We start from the raw sequence: 26,880 nt of genomic DNA, 5'->3' as shown, positions 1-26,880 counted from the left end.
ACAGCTTTCTTTTGTCTATGTGCTAAATACTGATATCGATTTCCACAGACTGCATAAATAATTTATCTTTTAGTAATTTAAAAAGAATGCAAACTTCTTTATCTGTAAAATGGGATTTAAAATAATGTGTTTTAGAATTGGAAAGCACTTTAGCAACTACCTGTGGCCAAAATGAGAAAATTTGAGGCTCAAAGAAGTTTGTAATTTAATATTACCCTGCCTGGATAATAGCAAAACAGGACTAATACCCAACTTCTAGGTCTCCAGGCTCTCCACTGCTCCACTGCTTATTCACAGAATTGATATGAGGATTGGGGACCACAGCTGTGAGAAGTAGATTTAGCCTTTGGAAAGAAAGATGCTGGATAGCTTTATGAAAGCATTATGAAAACTAATCTCATTTAACCTTTTCTATACAATTGTTAGTGTTGTTCAGTTTGACGTTAGTTGCCACAGGCTTTTTGTTTGGTCAAAGACTAGATAATATAGAGCGCTTGATTTAAAATCAATATTAAGTGTCTGAATTGAGTTAGAAATATGAATTACTTTGCTGGTTTTGAAATCAGGAGCAGTTGCAGACAGCTCTTTAGAATAGCACTCACTTAGATACATGAGAAGTTTTCTAGTCCTATTTTGCATATTGGGAATAAGGGCAGTTGGTTCCAAAGAAGGAAAGGAATCATAAATTACACTTTTGTTGAACTTGGTAATAATTCCAGAGCTTGATGCAATATGTGGTTAACAAACCATGAATTTTCTCTCCTGCCAAGCCACCATATCCTGCCTACTTTCAGCATCGTCAGAAAACCATTATACTAATCCACCGTACCTTCATATCTCTAGCAAGCACATGTAAGTGATAACTCGGAATATTTATTTTGATGCAAGGTGTATAAATCTTCTCTATGTCATCTAAAAGCGAGGAAATTGTCACTTGCTCAACTTGGTTACTTTAATTGTTTTTTTTTCAATCACAGTATGCTCTGATACATAAACAAAACTGCTGTTTAATTTTTGCAGCATTCCAACTGATTTGTGTAGATTCATTTATGCAGGAAAGATAAAATTTGAATATCAAAAGGTTAAAACAATTTTTGTGTATATTTTTAATTAGGTACGATTATATGCCAGACCTGATGCTATCAGAAGAGGATCTGGGGACTATGCTCTTCATATCACAAAGAGATTAATAGAATTTTATGAAGACTACTTTCAAGTGCCCTATTCCTTGCCAAAACTAGGTAAGAATATTGGTTATTTTATTCGAAGGATTCCTTGAAGATGGTCTTTCTTCCTTATGCTTTTATATGTGGCATCTCGAAGCATACAAATTTCCAGGGCTTGTATTTTTAGAGAACATGAGCATAAAAATATTTTCTTCTCAAGAATAAAAAAATGAAATAAGATGTAGAGTTTCTGAAGTCTTGCAAAAGGTGCTCATAGGAATTAAGAAAGGCATTATGTAAATTTTATATTCTAAAAGAAATCCAAACAGCTAAAATCAGTTGCATACAGTATTTTCGAGGGATGCTTGCCACCTTTCACTTAATCCTCATGACAGTTATGTAAATGAGTATTGTTAGAACATTTTGCAAATAAGGGGAGGATTTCATTCATTCTGATTGCCATTAAGAGAAGTAGTTGGAGTTTCAAGCTAAATCTTGATGACTCCCAGAACTATTGAATGTTTTATATTGAATAGGAAATCATTCCTGATTTTTTACAGCTTAATTATCAGATATCAGGCTTTAATGCATTACATATCCTTTAGATAATTTTTATTCATTCACTCATTCATTCATAGTTTGGGTATAAGATAGTAATAAAATGAGAGATGGGTGCTGTAGAGATGTTCATCACGAACAAGCTTATATGTCTCCCTTTTACAAAGAAGATCCGTCTAGTAATTGTTTCTGAATGAATAAATGAATGAAAATTTCTATCCTAACTTTAATGCAGCTACTTCTTTGCAAGGAAGTTAACTATGGTTTTTCCAGGAGTCATTAGAAATGCCTAAGTTACTCTTTTTCTCAAAACATCTGCTTTGAAATATTGTATCACAGTTCTGTGTACTCCTATTCTAAGTCCCCCTTTCCTACAGCATTTTAAAGAAATCAGAATCCATATAAAAATTTTGATTCTTGGAAAGAATTGATGCAATGTGTTACCATTTGAACCATTTGAACTACTGTTTCTTCTCCTGGAGTATTGGACCTATTTCGTGAAGGTATCTGCCTGCTGTTTAGCTTTATTGGTCTTACATTGAGCTGTTCAAGAAGTAGGTAGACACAGAGACTGACCCACATCCAAAAGAACAAAAGCAATTGGTGCTGGCGTGGATGTAGCAAGAAAGGGACCCTCTTTCACTGCTGGTGGGAATGCCGACTGGTTCAGCCCTTTTGGAAAACAGTATGGACGATTCTCCAAAAATTAGAAATTAAGCTCCTAGCAATACCACTCCTGGGAATATATCCCAGAGAGGCAAAAAAGTATAGTTAAGTGACATCTGCATTTGTTTGTTCATTGCAGCAGTTTACAATAGCCAGAATCTGGAAAAAACCTGAGTGTCCGAGAACAGATGACTGGTTAAAGAAACTTTGGTACATCTATACAATGGAGTACTACTATGTAGCTGTTGGAAAAGATGAAGTCATGAAATTTTCATACAAGTGGTACTACATTGAAAGTATCATGCTAAGCAAAATGAGTCAGAAAGAGAGGGACAGACATAGAAAGATTGCATTTTTCTGGGGAACGTAAAGTAACAAAATAGGAGACTAACACCCAAGAATAGCCAAGATAATTACCAGAAGGTTTACTCCATGGCTTGGAGGCCAGCCACACATGCTAGGGGAAAAGGTAGCTCAGATAGAGAAGGGAGAACCAAATAAAGGGTGTTGGGAGGATCCTCCCAGAATGGGAGAAGCATGCTGAAAGTAGACTATAGACTGAACATGATTGCCACTCAGTGCCTCTTTTGCAAACCACAGCACCAAAAGGAGAGAAAGAACAAAAGAGAATGCCCTGCCACAGAGGCAGGGTGGGGTGGGGGGGGCTGGGGGGTGGGAGGGATACTGGGATCAGTGGTGGTGGAAAATTGGCACTGGTGGAGGGATGGGTACTTGATTATTGTATAATTGAAACTCAAGCACAAAAATCTGTAAGTCTAAAACTGTACCTCATGGTGTTTCACTAATAAAAATTTAAAAAAAAAGTAGTTAGAATTGTTAGTAGTCTTATAAATGGATGCAGCATACTTTTAATGAATAGTTTTTCAAAATTTGGGGATCTTTATGGAATATTTGTTCTTAGAATTAATAATATTAATTAAAAATTAATTTCAAACACAATATCTGAACAAAATTTTTATTTCAAATAGCACCTGTTTTATTTTGGTTTGTTTTTCTTTTTCTCCCCCTCTATATCAATTTATTTGTTAGAATTGGTTACACTGAAATATCCCTAGTAGGCACCCACGGTAGGAAGGAATATCTGACCTAATTTGCATGGTAGGTGACCCTGTTCTCTATTTCAGGTAAAACTGCCTGGGAATTTCCCAGCTTGACCCTAATGTAAAATGCACAAGTGCTTATGTTGCAAGTTCAGCAAGAGAAGTAAAATGTGGATCTTTGTCCCCTTTGGACCAGTAATTAGTAGAGAAACTCAATTTTTAACTTCAGGGGGTTCCATGTAACTGTCAGCTTCCAGCAGGAGGCATTTCTGTTCCCCTATTTCACTCACAATTAAACCATGCAGCCTTTCATCTGTAGAAAAGAACTTTGTTCATGGGTGCTGTTACTTGCTATGCTACCTTATGATATGTATGGCATGTATTAGTGATTTGACTTAGCCCACTTAGCCCACTTTGGATAAAATGAGGTAGTTACCACAGTTCATGGAACTTTGTAGAATTTCCCTTAAAGTTCACTGCTTTATATATCTATAGTTAGATCTGTGTATTAATTGATTCATAATTATGATTCTCAGTACTATGTTCATAAAAACCAAACGAAATAATTTTGAAAAATTACTCTGGGTAATACACACAATTACATTTTAGATAAACACTATGGAAATCAACTTAGTTTTTACCAATGATACATGTTGATATTAGCTATGTATACTTTAGCTTCAGGGATAAGACGGTTTCTAACACCATTCTTCACTCTCCCCACTACGTTCTTTGCGACATGCTCTCCTCCACCTTTATTTTATCTGTGCTTATTGAGTGCTTTACTGAGTACTTTCCTGTCAGTAAATAAGACAGCAATTCCTTCCTTCCTGAACCTTAAATTTTACTGACTAGAGTCTCATTAAAGTGTTTGGTAATACAACATATCAGATAAAAGTGCCATTATAAAATGAGGCTAGTACAAATTATATGAAAATGTGAATGGCAGATAAGACAATGATATCACCATACATATTTTAGTGGTGGTTACAGAAGTCTTTACTAGTAGACTGACTTTTGAGCAAAGAGCATAGGTAATGAAGGGATAAGCCAGTGAATTTCATGGGACAAGGACTCTAGGGAGAAGGAACTGAGTGTCCAACTTTGAGAAAGACTTTTTCATGGTGTAGGAGCTGTAGTGAGCACAGCAGGTAGGGAGTTTTTCTTGCACATGGCCTACCTGGGTTCAATTCCCAGAATCCCATATGGCACCCAAGCACCACCAGGAGTAATTCCTGAGTGCATGAGCCAGGTAGTAACCCTTGTGCATCTCTGGGTGTGACCCAATAAGAAAAAAAAAGAATTTTTCTTGGTGTATATGAATTACAACAAAGGAACAGGTATGCCTGGAATAAAGTAAGTAGAGTGGTAAGAATTAAAAGATGATCTCAAGAATCAATGGGTGAATAATGAGTCATATCAGGCTGTGATGATGAGTTTATTTTTTAATTTATTTTTCAATTTTTTTGCTTTTTGGGTCACACCCAGCAATGCTCAGGGGTTACTCCTGGCTCTGCGCTCAGGAATTACTCCTGGCGGTGCTCAAGGGACCATATGGGATGCTGGGGATCGAACCCGGGTTGGCCGCATACAAGGCAAACACCCTACCCACTGTGCTATAGCTTCGGCCTCAGTGGTGATGAGTTTAGCTTCTTTTTCTTTCTCTGAGTGAATGGAAATTTATTGGTCAATTTCAAATAAAATAATCTGTGTTTTCTTGTGACTGAATTATTTTTGCAGCTAGGTTAAAAATGTCTACTACTCTGGGTAATAGTTCTCATGTGATTTTTGTCCTTCAAGGGCACTTCATCTTATCTAAAGATGTTTTTGTTTGTTAAAATTTCGGAAGTAGGTGGATATTGTACACACTTCTGACATTTAGTGGGTAGATGCCACAGGGAGTACTACACATCCTATAATACATATTATATAGCGTCTCATAACAAAGAGTTATCTAGTTCAAAATGTGTCATCTGACATTGCAATACCTCGATACAGTGTGAAAAGACAGACATTAAAACCAAGTATGAGACAATGGCAGAAATTCATGCAAAGTGTTATGGTTATTTGAACAAGTATGTTACGTATGGGTTAGTCAGTAGTTTTCCTTCCAATTCTGGATAGATATTGAAAATAAACACAAAAGCTTTTTTAAGAACAGTATGGAGGGTGAAGGAAAGAGATACCAAGGATCAAAAAAGGCTTGTTTTTAAATTAAAAATATTTTAACTTTAAAAAATTAATTATATGTATACATAATAGTTCAAGCTTAGGAGAGGGCCTGGGAATCCTCCCAATGATTTCTGGTCAACTGGGTCATTGGCTCAAAATGAAGGCCCAAGGATACAGTGCTGCACAGGGCATGTGGGGCAGCACTATTCTGGCATCGCTGGGCTAACAATACTGCATCAGGGAAGATTGTTGAAAATTGTGGTGCATGTAAGGCATGTAACTTAATCCCTATGCTATTTGTCTAGTCCCTTTAAAAATGAGTTTTAATTTATTTAAACAATATTAGTTTTAAAGAATATACATATATGTCTGTGTGTATATGCATATATATGCACACATATATATATATATGTACGTATATATGGGTGAGATAGTGCTATATTATACTTACCACCAAAAGTCATTAGAACTATCCACCAAAGTTTGTAGAACCCGTCACTCCCATGCCCCATTCTTTTTACGTAACCTACATTCTATTGATAGTCTTAGAGCTTTTTCCCCCATTGGGCATTGTTTATTTCTTTCCTTTTTTTCCTTATATCCCATCTCTGTGGGCTGGAGAGATAGCACAGCGGTAGGGTGTTTGCCTTGCACGCAGCCAACATGGCCGACGCGAGTTCGATTTCTCCGCCCCTCTTGGAGAGCCTGGAAAGCTACCGAGAGTATCTCGCCTGCACGGCAGACCCGTGACGTATTAGATATGCCAAACACAGTAACAATGAGTCTCACAATGGAGACGTTACTGGGCCCGCTCGAACAAATCGATGAACAACGGGAGGACAGTGACAGTGACAGATCCCACTTCTGAGTAACATTATCCAACATTTGTCTTTCTACTTCTGATTTATTTTACTTAGCATGACCCCTTCCAGTTCCACCCATGTTGTAGCTTAGATTATAAATGGTTAATTTCTACTTTAACGGCATTATGATAAACAATATACTTGATATGAATCTTTGATATTCATGACTGTATGGACCCTTGTTTTGTTTGTTAGTATGCAGTCTATGCTGAAGAATGTCCCATCTATACTGGAAAAGAATGCACATTTACATTTTAAGGGTAGAAAATCTTGCAAATGTCTTTTAAATCACCTCTTCCAATTCTTCATTTAAGGCTATTGTTTCCTTACTGATTTTCTGTTAGTATGCTGATCTATCAAATTTTGAGAACAGGGGTTTAAAGGTCCCTACTACTATTGTGTTGAGATATGTTAGGAATAGTTACTCTATATATTTTTCTGTCCCCTTATTTAGAGCATATTTGTTAATAAGTGTTATGTCACCTCCACTATTAATTCCTTAATCGTTGTAGAAACTTCATCCCTGTCTCCTCATATCTTTTAAAGTTTAAAATCTATTTTGTATTATATGAATATGACAGAGTTGTATTTTAAAGTTACTACTTACAAGAAGTATAGTTTTGCAGCTTTTTCCTTTGAGAAACTATAACTATATTGATAAAACATGTTATAGTTTAAGTGAGTCTCCTGTAAACAGCAGAAGGTTAGGTTTTGTTTCCTGATCCATCTAGGTCCCTCTGCATTTTCATGAGTGATTTCAGGCCATTGACAGTGTAATTCCTGATATTTAAGTACTGATTGCCATTTTTTTCCTATGTACTGTAGATTTTTGGCCTTAGAACTAGAAAAATGGAATACTTTACTGATATAGAAGATAGTGGAAGAGGTAACTTTTGAGATTGACATAATCGAGCATGCAGTTGACACCTTAGTATCTGTAAGAAATTCAAGTAGACAGTTAAATTTGGAAGTATGGAATTTGTGGTCAATAATAAGGTTTGAGATATCCATTTTCCAGCATACTGAGGTATTTAATACTATGGAGCTACATGGAATTGTGAAGGCTATGAGAACAGGTGGAAATGGAGTAGGAATAAGAATGAAATAAGTACTTAGAGGTTAGAGAGAATAGGAACTTATGATGCTCACCAAGAAAACAACTAGTAGTTAAGGCACTAGTTAAGCAGATACGTGGTTTTCTTGACATGTAGAGAAGAAAAATACTATAAACAAGAACAGATGATTCATTGCAGTAAGTCAAGTTAAGATGAGATTGAGGACTATTCATTCATTGGCTAACGCCACCCGTGAAGGCCATCTATGACTTATGATCCTACCCATTTCAGGGCAAAGGCTTGTTTGGATGTTAATGTGTAGATAAGGATGAGACTAGGGAGTGAATAGCAACTAGAGGTAGCAATTATATGCCCACAATTTAGACCTGAAAATTCTTTCTGTAGGAGTTCTAGGAATAGGGGAAGAAACATTTTTGTGTTCTTTCTGAGGTGCTTCCCTGAAAACTCCTGACCTAACATCCCATCTTTTAAGCACTACCTCCTTTGAAACCAAATTAAGGCAAATGCAAATTTTGCCTTCTTTTCCTGATTTTTGGAGGTTCTAGCAGGGGAGCACAGCTACTTGTATACCCTCAACAGAAGACCTGTCTGTCTCTATTTGGGGAAGGTGGCGCAATAACACGACAGGGAGGGCATTTGCTTTGCATGTGGTGGACCGGGGTTCGATTCCTGCATCCCTCTCAGAGAGCCTGGCAAGCTACTGAGAGTATCCTGCCCGCAAGGCAGAGCCTGGCAAGCTCCCTGTGGCATATTGGATATGCCAAAAACAGTAACAAGTTCTCACAGTGGAGACATTACTGGTGCCGGCAGGAGCAAATGGGAGGACAATGCTACAGTTTCTGATTTTTATTCCAAAGCCAAAACTGGAAACAAATAATGAGAAAGCACTAACAGTTGACCCGACGTTGTTCAAACTTTGCAAGGGATGTGCCCATGTGTGAATGCCAGAGTTTACCAGTGCAGAAACCAGGACTAACCCTTAAGATGTAATGTTAGGTAATCTTTTCTTAAAAGTCACTTTGCTATTCTATCATAGATTCTGAAATCTATTCTATCATAGATTCTGAAATATAGTTTCTCTTCTCATCTCTATTTTCAAGTTCTTTTTATTTCAAAAGCTGAGTTTTTTTATTTTTCTTTTTTGGGTCACAAAGGCGATGCATGGGGGTTACTCCTGGCTCTGCACAAAGGAATAATTCCTGGCGGTGCTCAGGGGTCTTATGGGATATTGGGAATCGAACCCGGGTTTGCCTTACCTGCTGTGTTATTGCTCCAGCCCCTAACTTTCTCTCTGGTGGTATTGTCTTGTGCTTGCTTATTGCTGAGGATTTGATTTTCCCCTCCAAGTAGTATAGCAAAATAGTTCCTTTAAGAAGAACTACTGATGCTCACTGTTAGTACACACATTTGTTTTCCTCTGGCGCAAAAACGTACTTTTAAGATATTTAGCCAGAATATGTAGGTAGTGTATGCTCTGTATCTTACCGGGCTCTCCGAGAGGGGTGGAGGTAGCCTGGCAAGCTACCCATGACATATTCGATATGCCAAACACAGTAATAAGTCTCACAATGTTACTGGGCCCGCTTGAGCAAATCGATGAACAACAGGGTGACAGTGACATTGACAGTATGCTATGTGAGGATTCGATTTCAAATCTCTAAATTTTATAATTAAAGCTATTTCTGTGGGTTTTTTTAGAATTACCCTCTTTATGGTGTTGTAATGAGAGATAGTGGTCTATTTGATACAACACAACAAGTCTTTATCAATATACCCTATTTCTATGAGAATTCTCAAAGGCAGGGAAGTTTAATTTAAAGGTTGTTGTAGACATGTAAAGAATTAAGTTATTTTTTCTCTTATTCTCCCAAAATTTTGACCACAGTAGAAAACACTGAGTTTGTATTGACTTAATGTGAGCCACTCTTAAGGATTTTGTCGTACTCCTAATCCATTTAATCTTTACAACAAATTTTTTAGGTAGACCTGTTATTTTCTCATTTTCCAAGTGAGGAATTGTAAGCACTAGCTGATTAATTTACTCAGATCATGCCATAGGAATTAATGAATTTAGATTCATATTCAGGCTGCTTGGTTTCACAGTCTTGGAATTTTGTTAAGACAATTCAAAACACTTGAGAAATCAGAGGTTAAAATATGTATTCCTTTTACAAATTAGAAACTCTATGCCTGAGAAATAAGGTAATAACCATTTTTATTAATTACATGTTGGTATTAAAAGCAGAAACTTAAAAGTATATAAAGAGGGCCGGAGAGATTGTTTAGTGAATATGGTGTTGTCCTGCACTTGGTATATTGGTATTGGGTCCTATGGCCAAAAATGATCCTCATGCACCAACAGGAGTGAGCCCTGAGCAAAGAGCCAGGTTAAGCCCTGAACACTGCAATCAGGCAAACACCTTGACAGATTTTACTGATTTGCAATCACACAGTAGCAGCTAAAGGAAACTGAAACATATCAGTCACAATTAATTGAAATCTAGTAGGAGTGGCAAAATTTTCTATTATATATCTGAGTTACCAATCCACTACTTAATTAACTTTAAAACATCTATTATACACAAATATATAGTTTAGTTCACAAAACTAAGAGTTATTATATTTATGTGTGTGTATTATATATAATATTATATATACATTTATATTATATTATATATTATATTATATATATTATATATACACACATTCACGCATTTAATCCCCAGGATCAAATATGGGCTGGCCAAATGTAAGGTGAATTCCCTATTTATTATACATTCTTTCTGGCTCTCTTTATACACTTAAGTTTCCAAATTTTCTATAGGGACCCATATAAGACATGTAATTTCAACATAAATTTATCAAAGAATTGTTATTACATTATTTATCATGCAACAGAATTTCTAATTTATAAAGGAAGTACATTTTTTTTTTCAATTTCTCAAAAATTCTGGCATCTGTTTCAGCAGAGTCTCAAGATTTTGAAACCTGGCAGCCTGAAATTTGAATCTAAATCCACCAATTCCTATGGTGTGATCTGAGGACATCACTTAGTTAGGACCTAAATTTCCTCACTTGGGAAATAAGACAATAACAGATCTACCTGGAAGTTTTGTGGTAAAGATTAAATGGATTAGGAGCTACAAAGCCCTTAGGAGTGGCTCATATTTAGAAGCGCTACCTCCCTGTTTGTTAGTATGGTCAATATTTTTGGAGAATAAGAGGAAAAATCACATTATTCTTTACAAATCTTTAACAAACATATCTTAAATTTCCTTGTCTTTGAGAATTCTCATAAAACTAGAGTATATTGATAAATAATTACTGTATTGTATCAAGTAGATTGCATACCTCTTCTTAAAACTTAACACTAAATAGAAGATGCTTCTATAAACTTCAAACAAATAGTTTTAATTACAAAGTTTAGAGATTTTAAGACACTCTTTTTTGAATAATCCATTGCCAATCTGGCACAGAGCTGTAATTAGAGAGAAAGCACAGATATTTTACCAAAAGGAGATTGTGGTTTTATTGTGAGAAAGCAATATTTTTAGCAATGGATGTATTAGATAAGAGAGTCACACAACATGGAATATAATCAAATGTCAGCTTTCCATGGGCAAAAGTATAGAGTATAGTACCATGTAAGTTAAGAATGTGGAAACATTGTGCAATGCTGTGGGCATGGAATACACTTAAAGATAATTCTTCTAAAAGAAGAATAAATTTAATCAGAAATAGAGAAGAAAGGGGAAAATCTGAGAAATGTAGTGAAAGCCATGAATGTGTGGGTTTACGTATATGTACCCATAATGATGGAGTGTATATTTTTTGTAATACAATAGATTCATTATGGGACAATTTGTCCTATTAAAGTTCATAAACAATTGTTTCTAGCTTGAATGATTATTTTGTTCAAGGTATTCATTTAAGTATATATGTTTATTATTATTTGTTATGGTAATGGTGACTGGAGCGATAGCATAGCAGGTTGGGTGTTTGCCTTGCACACAGCCAACCCGGGTTTGATTCCTCCACCCTTCTGGGAGAGCCCAATAAGCTACCGATAGTCTCTTGCCTGGCAAGCTATCCATGAGGTATTTGATAAGCCAAAAACGGTAACAATGAGTCTCCCAATTTGTTGTGAGACATTACTGATGCCCACTTGAGCAAATCGATGAACAACAGGAGGACAGTGGTACAGTGCTATCATAATGGTGGGTGATCAGAGTTTTTGAACTTTTTTTCCAACTATGGCCCTCTTTTGGCATTGTCTGTCTTATGACTCCCTGTCCTACTGCTTGTCCCTACACCCCATTTACATGATTTTTCAACTGTAGCTCCCATGTCCACGTGGGCCCAGAGGGTTCCTGGTGGAGAAATGCTGCAGCTATTGCTGCTGCTGATTTGAATTTGCAAGTAATAATACTTTACTGTTGTTTATATCATGAAATATCTGTTTTGACTGCTAAGTCTGAAGTTCTGTATATTGTTTTTCTTTAAGCAATCGATATATTTGCTTTTAATTTGTGGCGATAATTATATATTACCATTCTCATTTTATTGACAAACCTATAGTTATTCAAGACTAAAATTTTTCTAGTATGATTATCTTGAGTTCATATAAATATTAAGTACAAAGTATATGTTAAAGGAACGGCTTGAAGTAATATTTCTTTAAAAAAAATTAGAGGCTCCTTATACAATCTGATCTAGTTCTGTATACTATTAAGAGACTCTTAAAATGTTTCCATTGACCAGAACTCAAAATATGTGAACTTACAGTGGAGGTATTTAATTTGATGATCTCTTGGTGGAAATTAATGTGTGCTTCTCTCTGTGGGTTAGCATTATTAGAACATGTAGAGGGTCAGATTAGGTAGTGTTTTGCTTTCCAATTTGCCTACTACTATAGACAGCTTTCTTTAAGTGACTATCCTTTTCCCCTTTGGAATTAGATAATATTTAGTCTCTCTACTTTATGAAGGTCATTTAATTTTGAAAAACTGTTATATGGTTATTTTCTCATAAACTAAAAGAGTCCTTATTGTTTAACTAAAAATATTTTTATATGCTCTTAACCCCTACTCTGACAACCATTTATGTTAAAACAATGCAAATTCTATTAACATGGATATAGTTGTTTCAATAGTGTATTAAAAAACTATTAAATATTTAACAATTTAACAAGGCACTTTCTCCCTCATTAATTATTTTATAATATAGCCATTTAACTATTATTGTTAGGCCATTTTGCAGTTTCTGCATGCTGTATACTTTTAAGACTATATTAACAAACAAACCATATGTATGATACTCAATGTTTATGATATTTATTCACTAATATAAAAATAAAAACAGAAGTAAGAAGAAGGAAATCAATGAAAATGCATTTTTGTAGGAATGATGCATGAGATTATTGCTGCTATAAACTAGATAGCCACAAGCTCAGACAGTAGAGAATTTAATGCGACACAAACCAACTGTAGAAGTGAATTAACTAATTAATTCAGCAAACACTTATTGAGTTACTATGTACATTGTACTTAGCAGTGGTTTTAAATAGCCTCTTTTGCTAGAAAACTTAAAATATATTTGAAGAGTTCTATATTATTGTGCTAGCTTTCTAATGTTGCTACATGTTCATTTTGCTTACTGCCATCCTCCCTTAACTAGTATTAAGAATTTCAGCCCTTCACAATTTTGGTTTCACTAAATATATTTTTTACTAATTCATTCAGTGTTTGTGTAGATTTTTTTTTCTTTCTGGGTCACACCCAGAGATGCTCAGGGTTTACTCCTGGCTCTGCACTCAGGAATCACTCCTGGCGGTGCTCGGGGGACCATATGGGATGCTGGGAATCGAACCCAGGTTGGCCATGTGCAAGACAAACGCTCTACTTGCTGTGATACCATTCCAGTCCCTGTATAGATTCTTATCCTGAAAATATATGTGATTAAAATAAAGTGCTTAACTTAATTAGGATGTATGTACCAAGAGACCACCATGGCATTTTTTATATATTCCAACAGGGGAATTTGGCACTTACATCTTTACCGGTATAGAAGTAAATGTGTCCATATTACATGGTCATTGTATAGGTTGTACATGTGCTATTTTATTTATGTCTACTGTGGTTCAAAAGGCATTTCTTCAACAATGGAAACCTTTTCCTTTTGTGTATCTGCTCCATACCTCTCACATGCTCAAGGACATAATTTCAATAATTTTTTTCTTTTTTCTCTTAAATCTTTTATTTTCCTTCACTATCTGATCTTTTCCTCATAAGCATTAAAATCTTTCAAATTAGCCATGCACAACCACCCTCAGTCTATTGCAGAATTTCTCCCTTCCTTTTGTAGCTAAACAGTGTGGAAGGTTACGTAACTGCATCAAAGTTGAATTCTCTGTTTCCCTTGTCTCTTGAATATACTCTGCTTTAATTAGGCTTTGACCCTAACACTGGGTTAAATGTACTCCTGTAAAGTGTCATAATGTCCCTATTGCTAAATTCAATGGTCAATTCTTTGCCTTTATCTGGATCTGGAGCAGCATTTCATGCAATTGTCTCCAGCTTCTTGAAGAACAATTATTTTTCAGAGTGATACATTTTTCTGTTTGGGATGGGGCTGTTCTTTCTCCAATTCACTCAAATTCTTTCCTTTCTCCCTTTCTTGTGTTGAATATTATAGTGCTTCAGAATACTGGTTTTAAACTTCTTTAGTTTGCTCCCTATATTGGTGGTACCTCGTCCAGCTTCCTGAATTAAACTACCATCTGCTGATGCTGGTGATTCTCAAATTTATAACTCCTGTCTGGTTTTCTATATTCAATTTTAAACTTCTACATTCTATTGACTATTTGGCATCTAAATTTGGATGCTTAGTTCGTGTTCTGTTCATATGCAGCCCATATTCTGATTTGGATTCAATGACAGTACTCTGTTTATATTGCAGATGACCACCTCCTGGCTGTGTTTCAAAGGTAGATAGAAATCAAACTCTGGTGTTTCTTGTAATAGAACATCCATCCTATCATAAGTGTCCCAAGTTCATCTAAACCTAACTACATCCCTTGCAAATATTGTACCTTCTGCCAAAATTTAGTGCTTCAATATAAGAATTACAGAGAGGTTGGTGTAGACCTATGTCCATAACTGGCATGCTCTGGAATAATTTTAATTTTTAAGGTAGTCCAGGAGGTACCTTATAGAACAGAGTGTAGAGGACTCTGGGAGCAAGGCTAAACAGAGAGAAACTACTCCATTTAAGAACAAATGATATATTGTACCTAAATGATAGTATTGGAGGTGGTTAGAAGTCGGCACATACCTTGAAAGGTGAATCAATTAGGTTTATTTATTACATCATAGACTTCAGATGAAGATTTAATATCAAATCCTATCAACAATAATTTAGAAGATTGTGACAAGCTTGAAAAACTATGAACTACTTTTCACCCTGTTGGCCTACTTGTCATTGTCACTGCAGTGAAAGCAAGTGATCTCTTTGTGACTCCTCTCTTTCTTGGTTATTTGAAATTAGCATACAAGATCAATAATTTGCATTTTATGTACTTTCTAGACAAAACAGCTGTACTTAGAACAAAATAATGTTCGTAACAAACCTCTTCTGGGGGTGAATTGCTTCCTTCTCTGGCCATTGGTCAGTCTGGAGTTAAATATAGCTAAAAAGCAATCCAAAACCCTGGAGAAAGGAAGAAACATTTCATTAAAGTCTAGGCTGGGGATTACTGCTGACAGAAGCACTGCCAATCAGGCAATTTTAAAAGAAAGGTGACTATTGCCATAAACTTTAGAGCTCACATAGCTCATATTGAGATCAAAGGGTTTTTCAAAATAGCTTTATTTCAAGAAACTGAGACAAAGAGATAGTTATGTAAATTAAGGTTAAGCATCTAAAAGTCAATTAAGGCAAAATGTTCTGAGAGAGAGAAATAGTAAAAATATATTATTTTTTTCTTATTCTAGTGTAATTGTTATAGTGATCTATATCCCAAGTCTGGACTTCTCAGATATGTGCATTGTAAACATATGCAGTGATTGCTTATTGACTGGTGATAAGAACCCAAATCAGAACATTCCTTTACATTTGCAGTTAAGTCCTTTTGATTTTATTAGAAAATGACAAGTAATAACATTTTTTTCTTTTTCTTTTTTCTTTCTTTTTTTTTTTTTTGGTCTGTTTTCAATTTAGTAGTGTGCTGTTTTAACCTGGATAAGACATATTGATGTAATTTGCTGTCTTGTCAAACGTAGGAGTTAAGTCCTTAGTAAACCATATAAAAGTGGATTTAGAAGGGTGTTGAGGGATTATTTTGAGAGAAAAAAAAGCAAGTAAATTTGAGATATTGCAAAAGTGATATAATCATTTTGAGTATAAAGCATTTAAAAAATAAAATGATTTATTTAAAAAACTTTGAAATAATGACTTTCCCAAGACACTGGGGGAGATACAATTGAAAATGAAACTTGTTAAGAGATTTCAAGTGGATATATTAACAGTGATCCATCTTTTACTTTTAGAGTATTTTATTACTCTCCAAGAATTTTCATGCTGCTGCTTATGAACTTTGAAATGTAAAACAGATTGAAGTGCAAAACAAACTTGAGCCTGTAAGGGAGGTTGCAATACTCAAGCCGGCCAAATCCAATATGGTAGTTGTAAATGAAGCCTTCAGGGCATTTCTTATGCTTTGTAAAGGGTAATTTTGAAAGAAAGGGTGAGTCCCAAATGCCATTTTCTGTTGGAGGAATTTTAATGGTTTATAACTTAGATTTATTCCATATTGACTTTATTCTTTATTTCTTAAATATTTTATATCCCTATTGAAACAAAATGTTTATGACCTAGTGTGTTATTAATAGCATTAACATTGGATTTATTTTCATCTTTTAAATTATTTAAAAATTAATTTAAAAATAATTAAAATAATTTTAAAATATTTTTATTTTACATACTAAAGTGTTCACTGACTATACATATATTGGTAATACTTAGGACAACTTAGCTACTTAGGTGCACTGACACATATCTTGGCCATCTTTCTTACTATTAACAAGGTCAACTGGTGAGTGATTCGAAACTTGATGAAGCAGATATTCCTATTGGGCAAACTGTAATTAACAGTAGTTTGTGTTAACTACCCAAACACTAATCTCTGAGATTTATTGCTGTGGACTGAATTGCATCTTCCAAATTCATAGGTTGGAACTCTAATTTTCAATATGACCAATTTCGGAGTAGGAGATAAAATATGACATTTCTATGAGACAGTCAAATTGTAATTTGATAGATTGTGACTGTAAAGAAGTTAGAGAAGTTGAGATTAAGAATTTCAAAAAGTTGTTTTATGTGAGAATATCATGAGGAAAAGGCTACATGAGAACATAGCTCTCATCAGAACCAAACCATGCTGTTAGCCTGTACTTGGCTTTCAAGCCCCAGAACAATAAGAAACTTAATTTTTGTGTGTAAGCCACCAAGACTATGGTATTCTGTTTTTGGCGCCTGAACTGATTACTCCATATTTGGTCTTAGGTCATTTTTAATACTGTTTACTTGGGTTTGTGGGAGGGATATCAATGACGAATGCAGCCAAAATAAAGATCATAGTTACCCTTGAATTACATAGACCTTCAAATTATAATTAATTTTGCTTGATTACTTTGTTTGAGGAGAAATTAATGATTTATCTTCTTAAATATTTGTTATTCTGCCTCCCTCCTTCCTTTCTTTTGTGGTAAAAAATTATATTCTGAAATAACTTTTTTATAGAGGCAACTCTGAGTGTTCCTACACAGTTGCCTGGGGGATAAATTCCAGCATCATTGTCTGATGTGCAGGCTTGATAGTTAGGTGATTGGGCCAGGCAGTATGTGTTCAGGGTCTGCCAGGATTGTAACCTGTCAAGGCAGGGCTGACTTTTGTCATGCTAGGGATTCAATTCAGGGCCTTGTCCTTGCTATGTATTTGCTATACTCCTTGAGCTATCTCTTCAGACCCTTAAAAGAATTTTAATCATATAAATAAGTCTCCATAATCAATGTCCCAGTGGTCAGCAAACTTTCTACAGAAAGGTCCACCTAACATTTTTTCTCTATGAATTATACCACCTCCACTTCTATTTTGCTTCTCTGCCATCATAGAAATAAACAAAATGACAGATAATATAATAATGAATGAATGTGACTAGTTCCAATAGAATTTTATTTCCCAAATCAGATTCTGGGCTAGTTTGAGCTCAAACACTGAATCTCACTGAATCTTGCATTATCCTATAATTCCTTTAACTGTATAATCATTAGAAATTCCTCAAACTAAGAAACCTTTATTAGGAGATTATTTCTTTCTTCAATTTTGTAAATGCTTAAGAATTAAACTGAATTGGTACATTAAAAAAACTCTACGTTGTTTTTCCTCAGGTATCTATTTGCTAATAAGTACGTACAGGATATGTACAATAATAAAATTTATGCATGTATTAATAAACATTATGTGCTTTATATATATGTGACATATACATTTAGTATATAGATAGTGCATACTTTAACATTTTATTTATATTTAATGAATATTAACATTTTATAAATCATATCCTCTATTTTATATTAACATAAAGATTATTATAGAAAATACCCTTATATAATTTCTTTAAAATAAAGAATTGAGAGTACTGACTTATACTGAGGAGATCACAAATGTGATTTAGTCTTTTGGGACAGTGGGAGAGAAAAATCATATGAAATATTGTATGATTGCCCTAAGATGTAAGGATCTAATTGGCTATATATTTACAGTGATTTTCATGTGAAGTTCAGTATAGACATAGAACTGACAGAGTTTAGGGGGTGGAGGGATAGTACAGTGGGTAAAGCACTTGCCTTTCATGTTTCTTACTTAGGTTCAATTCACACTACACCATATGGTCCCCTGAGAACTACCGGAAGTGATCCCTAAGTATAAAGCCAGGAGTAAGCTCTGAGCACTACCTCATGTGTCCCTAAAACCAAAACATAAAGATTGTTTTTTAAAAAGAGCTGACAGAGTTTCACCAGAGTATAGGATTTTCTACTTAGGAATTATGAAGAGAGGAGAAAAAGAATTGAAGCAGCAGACAGGAAATGATAAAATAGTGAAACATCAGATTATCTAGCTACATTGGATTGTGAACTAGAGTATGACAGGAACACTCGTTGCGAAAACTTGTAAATTTATTGATTTGGGGATCATTTGAGAAAAAGAATAAAGTTGGATCATATGAAGTGGAAGAACAAGACTCTACAGACAAGATGCTTTGAGTATGGAGTGGTATTCTTGAACACATTTCCAGGCGTTAAATTTCTTGAACATATAATGATCATGGAGGAGGTGAAGACAAAATTCTTAGAATTAAACAGATGAAGACCTCTAAAGAGTTTTGATGAAAAACAAATACAAATTCCTTACAACTAAATAGATGAAGACCTTTTCTAAAGGTTTTGACAAATAGAAATGTAAACATTTAAATAGACAAGTAAGATGACAGAGGAATAGAGGAAAATGGTCATTGTTCCAAAAAAAATTATTTGTTGAATAGCAATGACTGAATATCAATGACGGGTGAATTCAGCAAATAACTAAGAAGCAATGAGTAGATTTCATTTGTATCTATTCAGATCTTTGGGGAGTTTCAGGAAAATAGTAGAGAAAACAAGTAAACTGTAAGTGGTATTTAAACAAGAATGACATTTCCAGGCTTGAATTTTGTGAGATGTAAAAGAGAAATCAACCTCAATTGAGAGAAGCACAGCTGAATAAAATGTCAACAGAATGAGAGGTCTAGTTTATATTATGTAGATATATGTGAACATAAATAAAAAATTTTTAAAGTTAAAACTCAACATGAGGAATGACTTGGCACCAGACGGAAGGAAGAGAGCGGCATGGAACGCCTTCAAGAGCGTCGGAGAAGTTAAGAGGATGAAGAACCTCCAGCTCTGGGCACATTTCTTCGACTCCACTATTCTTCCTGCACTAACATGCCTCAGAGACCTGGGCCCTACGAAAACAGGAGGAGAACACTATTTGGGAGTCCCAAAGAAGAAGCAAAAGAACTATGCTTGGATTATCACGCTTCTCTCAAGTGAGAGAAAGAATCCGAAGTTCCAACCTCCATCGACCATCTAGAATCAGGGATGCTGTCTCATTTGCCAAGGCATTGAAAATCAGATGGACTAGACACATGTGATTTGGAGACAACCGCTGGAGTAGAGCCTTTATCGACTGGATTCCATGGGAGGTTGAAAGAACACCTGGCCTTACACCTACGAGATGGTCGGACTTCTTCATCAAGACCCTGAACAAACAGTTTGATGCTCTTCATGTTCCTGGAGTGAGCAGAGACCAGTGGGTTACATTAGCACACTACAGGGTTGAATGGAGACATTACTAGCGCCTGCTCAAGAAAATTGACAAACAACGAGATGCAAGTGATTACAGGTGATTGGAGTTAAAGGTATAGAAGAAATTACTATTGACATATAATTTTAGAGTAGAAGGGAAGAGTTTGGAACATATGTGAACTTGGAGTTTTTGCAGGGAATGTACATAGCTATGGCAAAAACTCAGTAATGAGACATTCTTTGGATGCTTGGGGTCATTGTGGTACAAAAATTGAAAAGTATTATTTCAGTTCTTTAGAGAACTGAAATAATAAAATCTCTTTATCACCTTTTTAGGAAGACAGTTTATTATGATAAAGATAGTGTCAGGCGATGAGACATAAAAAAAAGTTTAAGAGGCCTGGAGAACACACATGCCTTACATGGGTGAGACCTTGAGTTTGGTCTGCCCACTATCATGCTGATATGGAAGTCCCCAAGCCACACAAACCAAAAAGAGCATGCAGTGTCCTTTGGATCTCCGTTAAATTAAATTCAAAGTAACATATTTAGAATATTCCTGTTAACTAGTTATTAATTATGTTTCTCAGTGTTTGGCATTTGAGAAGTCAGAAGTGTTATCTTGCTTTATTAGACCCTGGCTACAGTTACAAACTTAAATTTGTGTAGCATATTAAGGAAGTTCTGGAAAATATTTTAATATCTTTAAGTACATTTAATTGTATCAACTAGTATTTTTAAAACTTTCACATTCCTCAGTACACAAATAGAAAATTTGTACTTGAACATGTTCTTGTGAGGCAGGCAGGTGAATTACTAATTTATCTACAACCCATTTATTCTCTCCAAGCAAAGCATCACAAAAAGAAAATTCATGAACATTATTATGATTTCTTTGTATTTTTGAAGGAAAAGAGTCACTTATTAATGCCAAACTTTAATACCTTCAGAAAATTTATAGTAACATATTTGTGATACTTCTGACATTTTTCACATCTCAACATCCAAAGATTTGCTCTCTAAACTCAGTGCAAAAAATGCATCAACTATAAATACAACATTATATCCATCAAAATAAATCAACTGCCATTGAAGAATGAGTATCACTCTATTTCCTTTTATGTGATTATTTGTTTGTCATTTATTTCCCTATCTAGTATCTTTATTGACTGATATGTTTGACAACAGATATACAAAATCTGACACTGTTGGAATAGATCCTCAATTTTACTATTTGCTAAGTTTAAAAATGTGTCAGATTCTGAGACATGATATGTGTTCCCTGAGATTGACAGTTTGTTTATATATTACACTTCCACACTCTTATATCATCATGCAGTTCTTGGGGATAAGAATATTGCAATTAAGTCAACTCCTTGTGGCCCAGGTTCAGAAATGGACCACATGACCCTAGGCATGAGTTTTGGTGAACTTAGTACCTTGAGAATAGGCAATGTAGTAGAAAAAATAGTATCTATTATTATTAGATAGGGAGATGACATTCAAATCCATACTGCCAATTATAATTATTTTTCAACAGAGACTAAATGGGATGGGTGTAGAGGAAGAATAATTAGACCAGAGGTGGCAACAAGGTACAGATGGTAGGTAAAGGGCAGTTCGGTGCTGAGGGTATGCATTAGCTGTGCAGATCAATATTTTAAACTTGAACACTATTTAAACCCTATAACCTAACTCTAATAGAAATATGAAAAATAATGAAAAATAATTTTTACATTTGGCCTTACCCTGAGAGTTGTGTATACAATAATCATGTTGCCTGAAATGTCTCCATTTCAAGCACTGGACACCTTGATTGTAGCATTCTCTCACTACCGCCTTGTACTTCTTCTCTCCCTGTTTCATTCTCCGTCTCTCTAGGCTTCCCAAACCATTGATTTCACACATTTTCCTGTCCATTGCTCCCCTCGTACCCTAGATCACATTTCATCCATGTTATATGATCTGATTCATCACTGTAATCAGTTCTTCATTTCTTTCTGCCCATCTTCATTGCTTTTTTCTCTATCTCCACAACTTTTTCAACTGGCAAATCTTCCAGCCTAGTTAACCCTTCACTGTGTTAAGTCTGTGCCTGTACTGACTTGATCAGGCTGGAGCAATAGCACAGTGGGTCGGGTGTTTGTCTTGCACGCAGCCGACTTGGGTTCGATTCCTCCGTCCTTCTCAGAGAGCCCCACAAGCCTCTGAGAGGATCGCGCCTACATGCAGAGCCTGGCAATCTCCCTGTGGCATATTCGATATGCCAAAAACAGTAACAACAAATCTCACAATGGAGACGTTACTGGTGCCTGCTGGAGCTAATCGATGACAGTACTATAGCGCTATTGACTTGATCATGTATTCACTTTAAATTTATGACTGTGCAATCATGAAGTGGCTAGGGAGCCCTGACGGCTCTCTCTGCTGAGTTCAATGGGCTCAGGCCACTTCTCCACCTCGAAGGGCCAATGCCATGGGTGGGCGAAAGAGTTTCTTTTTATTCCATTCTCACTACGCGCCTGTTCCAGTCTCCCTAAGCTTCCCATTCTAATTTCACACTGCCCCTCATTCCTGTCTCCTCCTGTCCCCCATGCTAGTCTCTGTGCTCCCACTCTCTCTGCCCCATCTCACAGCCTTGTCTCTCTCTAGTCTCTCCCTAACTCCCCACATTGGGGGTAGCCACCATATCCCATCCAAAATCACAATCAACATATCAAAAACCCTTCCTGATTGCCCATCAGGCTCAAAAGCAGAAATACCACCTAGGGGTGTTTCTCCTCTCCTTAGTCCTTACTTAACATCTTAATTAACATCTTAATGCTACTTCTTAATGTTAAATATTTGGTATGGACACAGTAAGAGATACATTGAGCTAGTAGGGTGACCCTCCTGGGGACATCTTGCTATAGATCTCAGACTATAGTGCTCAGGCCAGAATAATCTTTACTAACCTTAGCAGGGTCCTAATCTAGATGTTACTTTGGGGATCATGAAAGACTCTGTTCATGACCATGCTCTTATAGTTAAGTATTATGGCTTTTTAGACTGGCCCATTTCGATGCCAGGGTAGGTCACAGCTTGGTCTGGGTCCATCCAGTCCCTCGTCGGGACCCTTCTTTTGGGGTGCTAGGAAATAAGGGCAACTGAGGCTTAAATTGAAAGAACAGATGCCCAGGTGTGAATATCATTTGGAGTCAAGTAACTCCCAAATTACATAAGCATAGCATTAACTGTCCTCTTTTGTCTGTACAAAAAGGACATTGCTCTGAATTAACTATGCAAAGGACTTAAGAAGAGAAGAGCAATATTTACAAGTTATCAGACTCTGATTAGGAGATAAAGGTAATTGACAGATTGGGAAAGCAGAGCACAAATAAAGAATTTACAAATAACCACAGGAATGGGAGCACTGTGATGGGAGTAATCCAATAAACCTAAGTTCCCTGTGGCATGGCAGAAAGGACTAGCAAATGTTATCCTATGTCATCCTATGTCACCAGTTTAGTTTGTTCCTTGTGCTATGCAGCAATCATACTATATTCTCTTACTATTTTGTTCTCAAAATATTTTGTAGGACAAAAATCCTACACTTTCCCCTCCTCACTAGTGTACTCACTGCCTTCTCTCCTTCCTCACCCTCTTATTTTATTATGTAACAGAAGCAATTAGTGGGAAATTCTTTTATTAAACACCTACATCCATATCTATCTTTTCTTCCTTTGTGGTAAGATGAATGAACTTTCTTTTTTCGTTAGTATGTGTTATGTAGGTAACTTTATTATCATTTATTTTTATGTTTCAATTCCCATTTTTAAAGTTTAGTCTTTTTAAATTACAATTATTCTTACACTTTAAATAAACACTGTGGTTTACAAAGCTGTCCCTGATGATTTGTTACATTCAATATTCTAACAATATTCTAACACCAATCCCAGCACTTTACTCAACCGCTTCTTAAACTTGTCTTAAGAAGTGGACCCTCAATAATTTATCTATTATTGCTTATTATCAATAATTTGGGTCTGACCCCGGCAAGCTACCGAGAGTATCTCGCCTGCACGGCAGAGCCTGGCAAGCTCCTCGTGACATATTCGATATGCCAAACACAGTAACAACAAAGTCTCCAATGGAGACGTTACTGGGCCCGCTCGAGCAAATCGATCAATAATTTGATAACAGAACAATCAAAAATGTTTCTTTGGAAGAAAGTTAGTGAAAATTGTATCTTTCCCTGGAGCCATTAAGAGATTATATATGACTACTAAGATTTTGTTACAGTTTAAGCCTTCTGTGTTTATATATTGTTAATTGAGATTGGTTACCTTCTACCTGACATCCCATCCAATCTGGTGTGCTACTCCTGGGTTATCAGTGTTGCAGAGTTTGAAATGTCACATGTTTATGAATGTGTCTGCCTGCTCCAGGAAGTACAATTTTTTTTTTTTTTTTTTTTTTTTGCTTTTTGGGTCCCACCCGGCGGCAATGCACAGGTGTTACTTCTGCCTCTGCACTCAGGAATTACTCCTGGCGGTGCTCAGGGTACCATATGGGATGCTGGGATTTGAACCCGGGTTGGCCTTGTGCAAGTCAAATGTCCTACCCTATACACTATTGCTCCAGTCCCGGAAGTACAAAATTTTTAACAGGGTGATACTGTTGGAATTAAATTTTTAATTGGGTGTGGGTTAGGGGTATGTGCATGACTTCTGGAATTACTGGGAGATGGGGTTTTGGGAGGGGAAGGTAACCCATCCCAACTCTGTGAAAATCTGGAAATTTCAGTAACAAAACCTGCATGCCTGAGTGTTTCATTGAATTAATTTCTGGATGAGGCTCGTCCCAAGTAGTGCAGTGCAGCTGGGAGCATGGCAGTGATTGTGTAATGTGGAAGTTTATAGCTGCTGGGTCTCTGTTTGGGTGGGCATTAGGGTGATAACCCCCAACCCCCACCCCTCACCCACACCCCGGGATGCCTTATACAACTCAGCCTTGCATGGGGTTCTGAAGAACTACTGCTACTTGTTGACTTGTTGGTCTCTTTTGAGATTTATGTATGAGTTTCTGGATCATAGCCAGTGAATGAGCTTTTTTGGTGCCAGATGGGCAATGAATAAATTTTTTTATAAGGCCATCTCCTATACTTTTTATCTTGAACCTGTAACTTTGACTGTGTCTAGGACTTTTACTTTAAATTCCTCTCTATTTTGTATTATTAGTTCTACCCTCCTTTCAGCTTCATTAATTTGTATCAAATTGATATTTGCATATCCTGTCTTAAAGAATAAACAAATAGTACTCTTTTTCCTTGATATTTATGCTCTGATTTTTCTATTCATACTATTTAAAGGAGACTCTACAGAATGTTTTCTGTCCTCTGTATTCCCTTCTTTCCTTGTCTGCTAAGTCTGCTTTAATTTGTCCAGTGCATAATGGAGGAATTTAAATTTATTTTGACCTCTCAGTAACACTCTTTAACCTGTCTATTTAAAGCATTCTTTCTTTAGCTCCTGTAATGGTACAAAAGCTTTTTCCAACATCACTGACTGTTTTTACTCCTTATTCCTGGGTTCTCATTTTCTCAATGTCTACATACTGATCTCCCTTAAGCTATAAATTGTTGATATTTTGAACATCAAATAGGCAAATATAAATATCCCAAACACAGAACCCTTGTTTACCTGTTTGCTCTTCTTCAATTTTCATTTCACACTTTGTAGCCCAAAGGATCAAGATGCTCAGGTAAGATGTAAAGAATCAGCCTTGATTTCTGTCTTTTTAAAAACATCGTTATGCAATTTATCAGTAGGTTCTATAGGCTCACTTTCAAAATGGTCCTGTATATTACTAATTGTATATATTCTCATGGGCTGGAGCAATAGCACAGCAGTAGGGTGTTTGTCTTACATGCAGCCGACCCTACCGACCTGGGTTCAATTCCTCCGCCCCTCTCGGAGAGCCCAGCAAACTACCAAGAGTATCTCACCCACTCGGCAAAGGCTGGCAAGCTACCCGTGATGTATTCAATATGCCAAACACAGTAACAAGTCTCACAATGGAGACGTTACTGGGCCTGCTGGAGCAAATCGATGAACAACAGGAGGACAGTGACAGTGACAGTGACATATTCTCATGGCTATTCCAAGACATCTTGTTCAACCCTCTTGGATTCTTGGATTAACTTTCAAATTACTCTTTTAATTTTCACTGCTGTACAAATTCTATTTCCAAAATAACTCAAGACAGGATTTTAAAAATAGAGATGATGGGCCAGACAGTATAGAGGGCAAGGCACTTACCTTGCACATGGTCCATCTGGTTTCTCTCTCCCTCCAGTACTAGTAGGAGTGATCCTTGGAGGCAGCTTGGTGTGTCTTCAACATGTGTGTGTGTGTGTGTGTGTGTGTGTGTGAACTCACATGTGCAGATATATGTCAATATAAATATTTATATACATATATAGAGAGAACATTGATCTCTGCTGTTTGCCATCAAATTTTGAATGTTTTTAGATCAACCTACAACCTTACTGACTAAACCCAATTTTATCTTTGCCTCTATTATTCTATACTTTTAAATTTTGTTTCTGTTTTTGTAGCCACACCCAGGAATCTTTGGGGCTACTTCCAGTTAAGTGCTCAGGGGTTACACCTGACTGTGCTCAAGGGTTCATGGGGTAAATGGAATCAAACCCTTACATTTTGCATGCAAAGCTTTCATTCCAGCCTGCTAAGCGGATGCTTCAATCTTCTATATAAAAGTTTAACCCTTAAGTGAATACCCACTCTGGAATCCTCAGCGTCTCAAAATTAGTTTTTTCTCAATCTGAATTCTTTCCATTAGAGACAAATTTCTGAAATATGTTTAAATATTTTAGACTACATTCAAAGAATTCTATAAGTCTGGAATTACTT

At 36.0% G+C, this 26,880-nt stretch overlaps 1 protein-coding gene across 2 annotated transcripts in view; it reads left to right on the top strand.

The window, feature by feature from the left end:
- Positions 1-26,880, top strand: part of TRHDE (thyrotropin releasing hormone degrading enzyme) — a 448,119-nt gene that overhangs the window by 142,522 nt on the left and 278,717 nt on the right. For both annotated transcript variants that reach the window (XM_056130789.1, XM_056130788.1), the window contains exon 3: positions 1,115-1,241. In XM_056130789.1, coding sequence (XP_055986764.1) covers positions 1,115-1,241 — 127 coding nt within the window. The remainder of the gene's footprint in view (positions 1-1,114; positions 1,242-26,880) is intronic.

Source organism: Sorex fumeus, unplaced genomic scaffold (assembly GCF_029834395.1).
Source record: "Sorex fumeus unplaced genomic scaffold, SorFum_2.1 ptg000081l, whole genome shotgun sequence".
Taxonomy (NCBI): domain Eukaryota; kingdom Metazoa; phylum Chordata; class Mammalia; order Eulipotyphla; family Soricidae; genus Sorex; species Sorex fumeus.
This window is presented reverse-complemented; position numbering and strand designations above follow the sequence as displayed.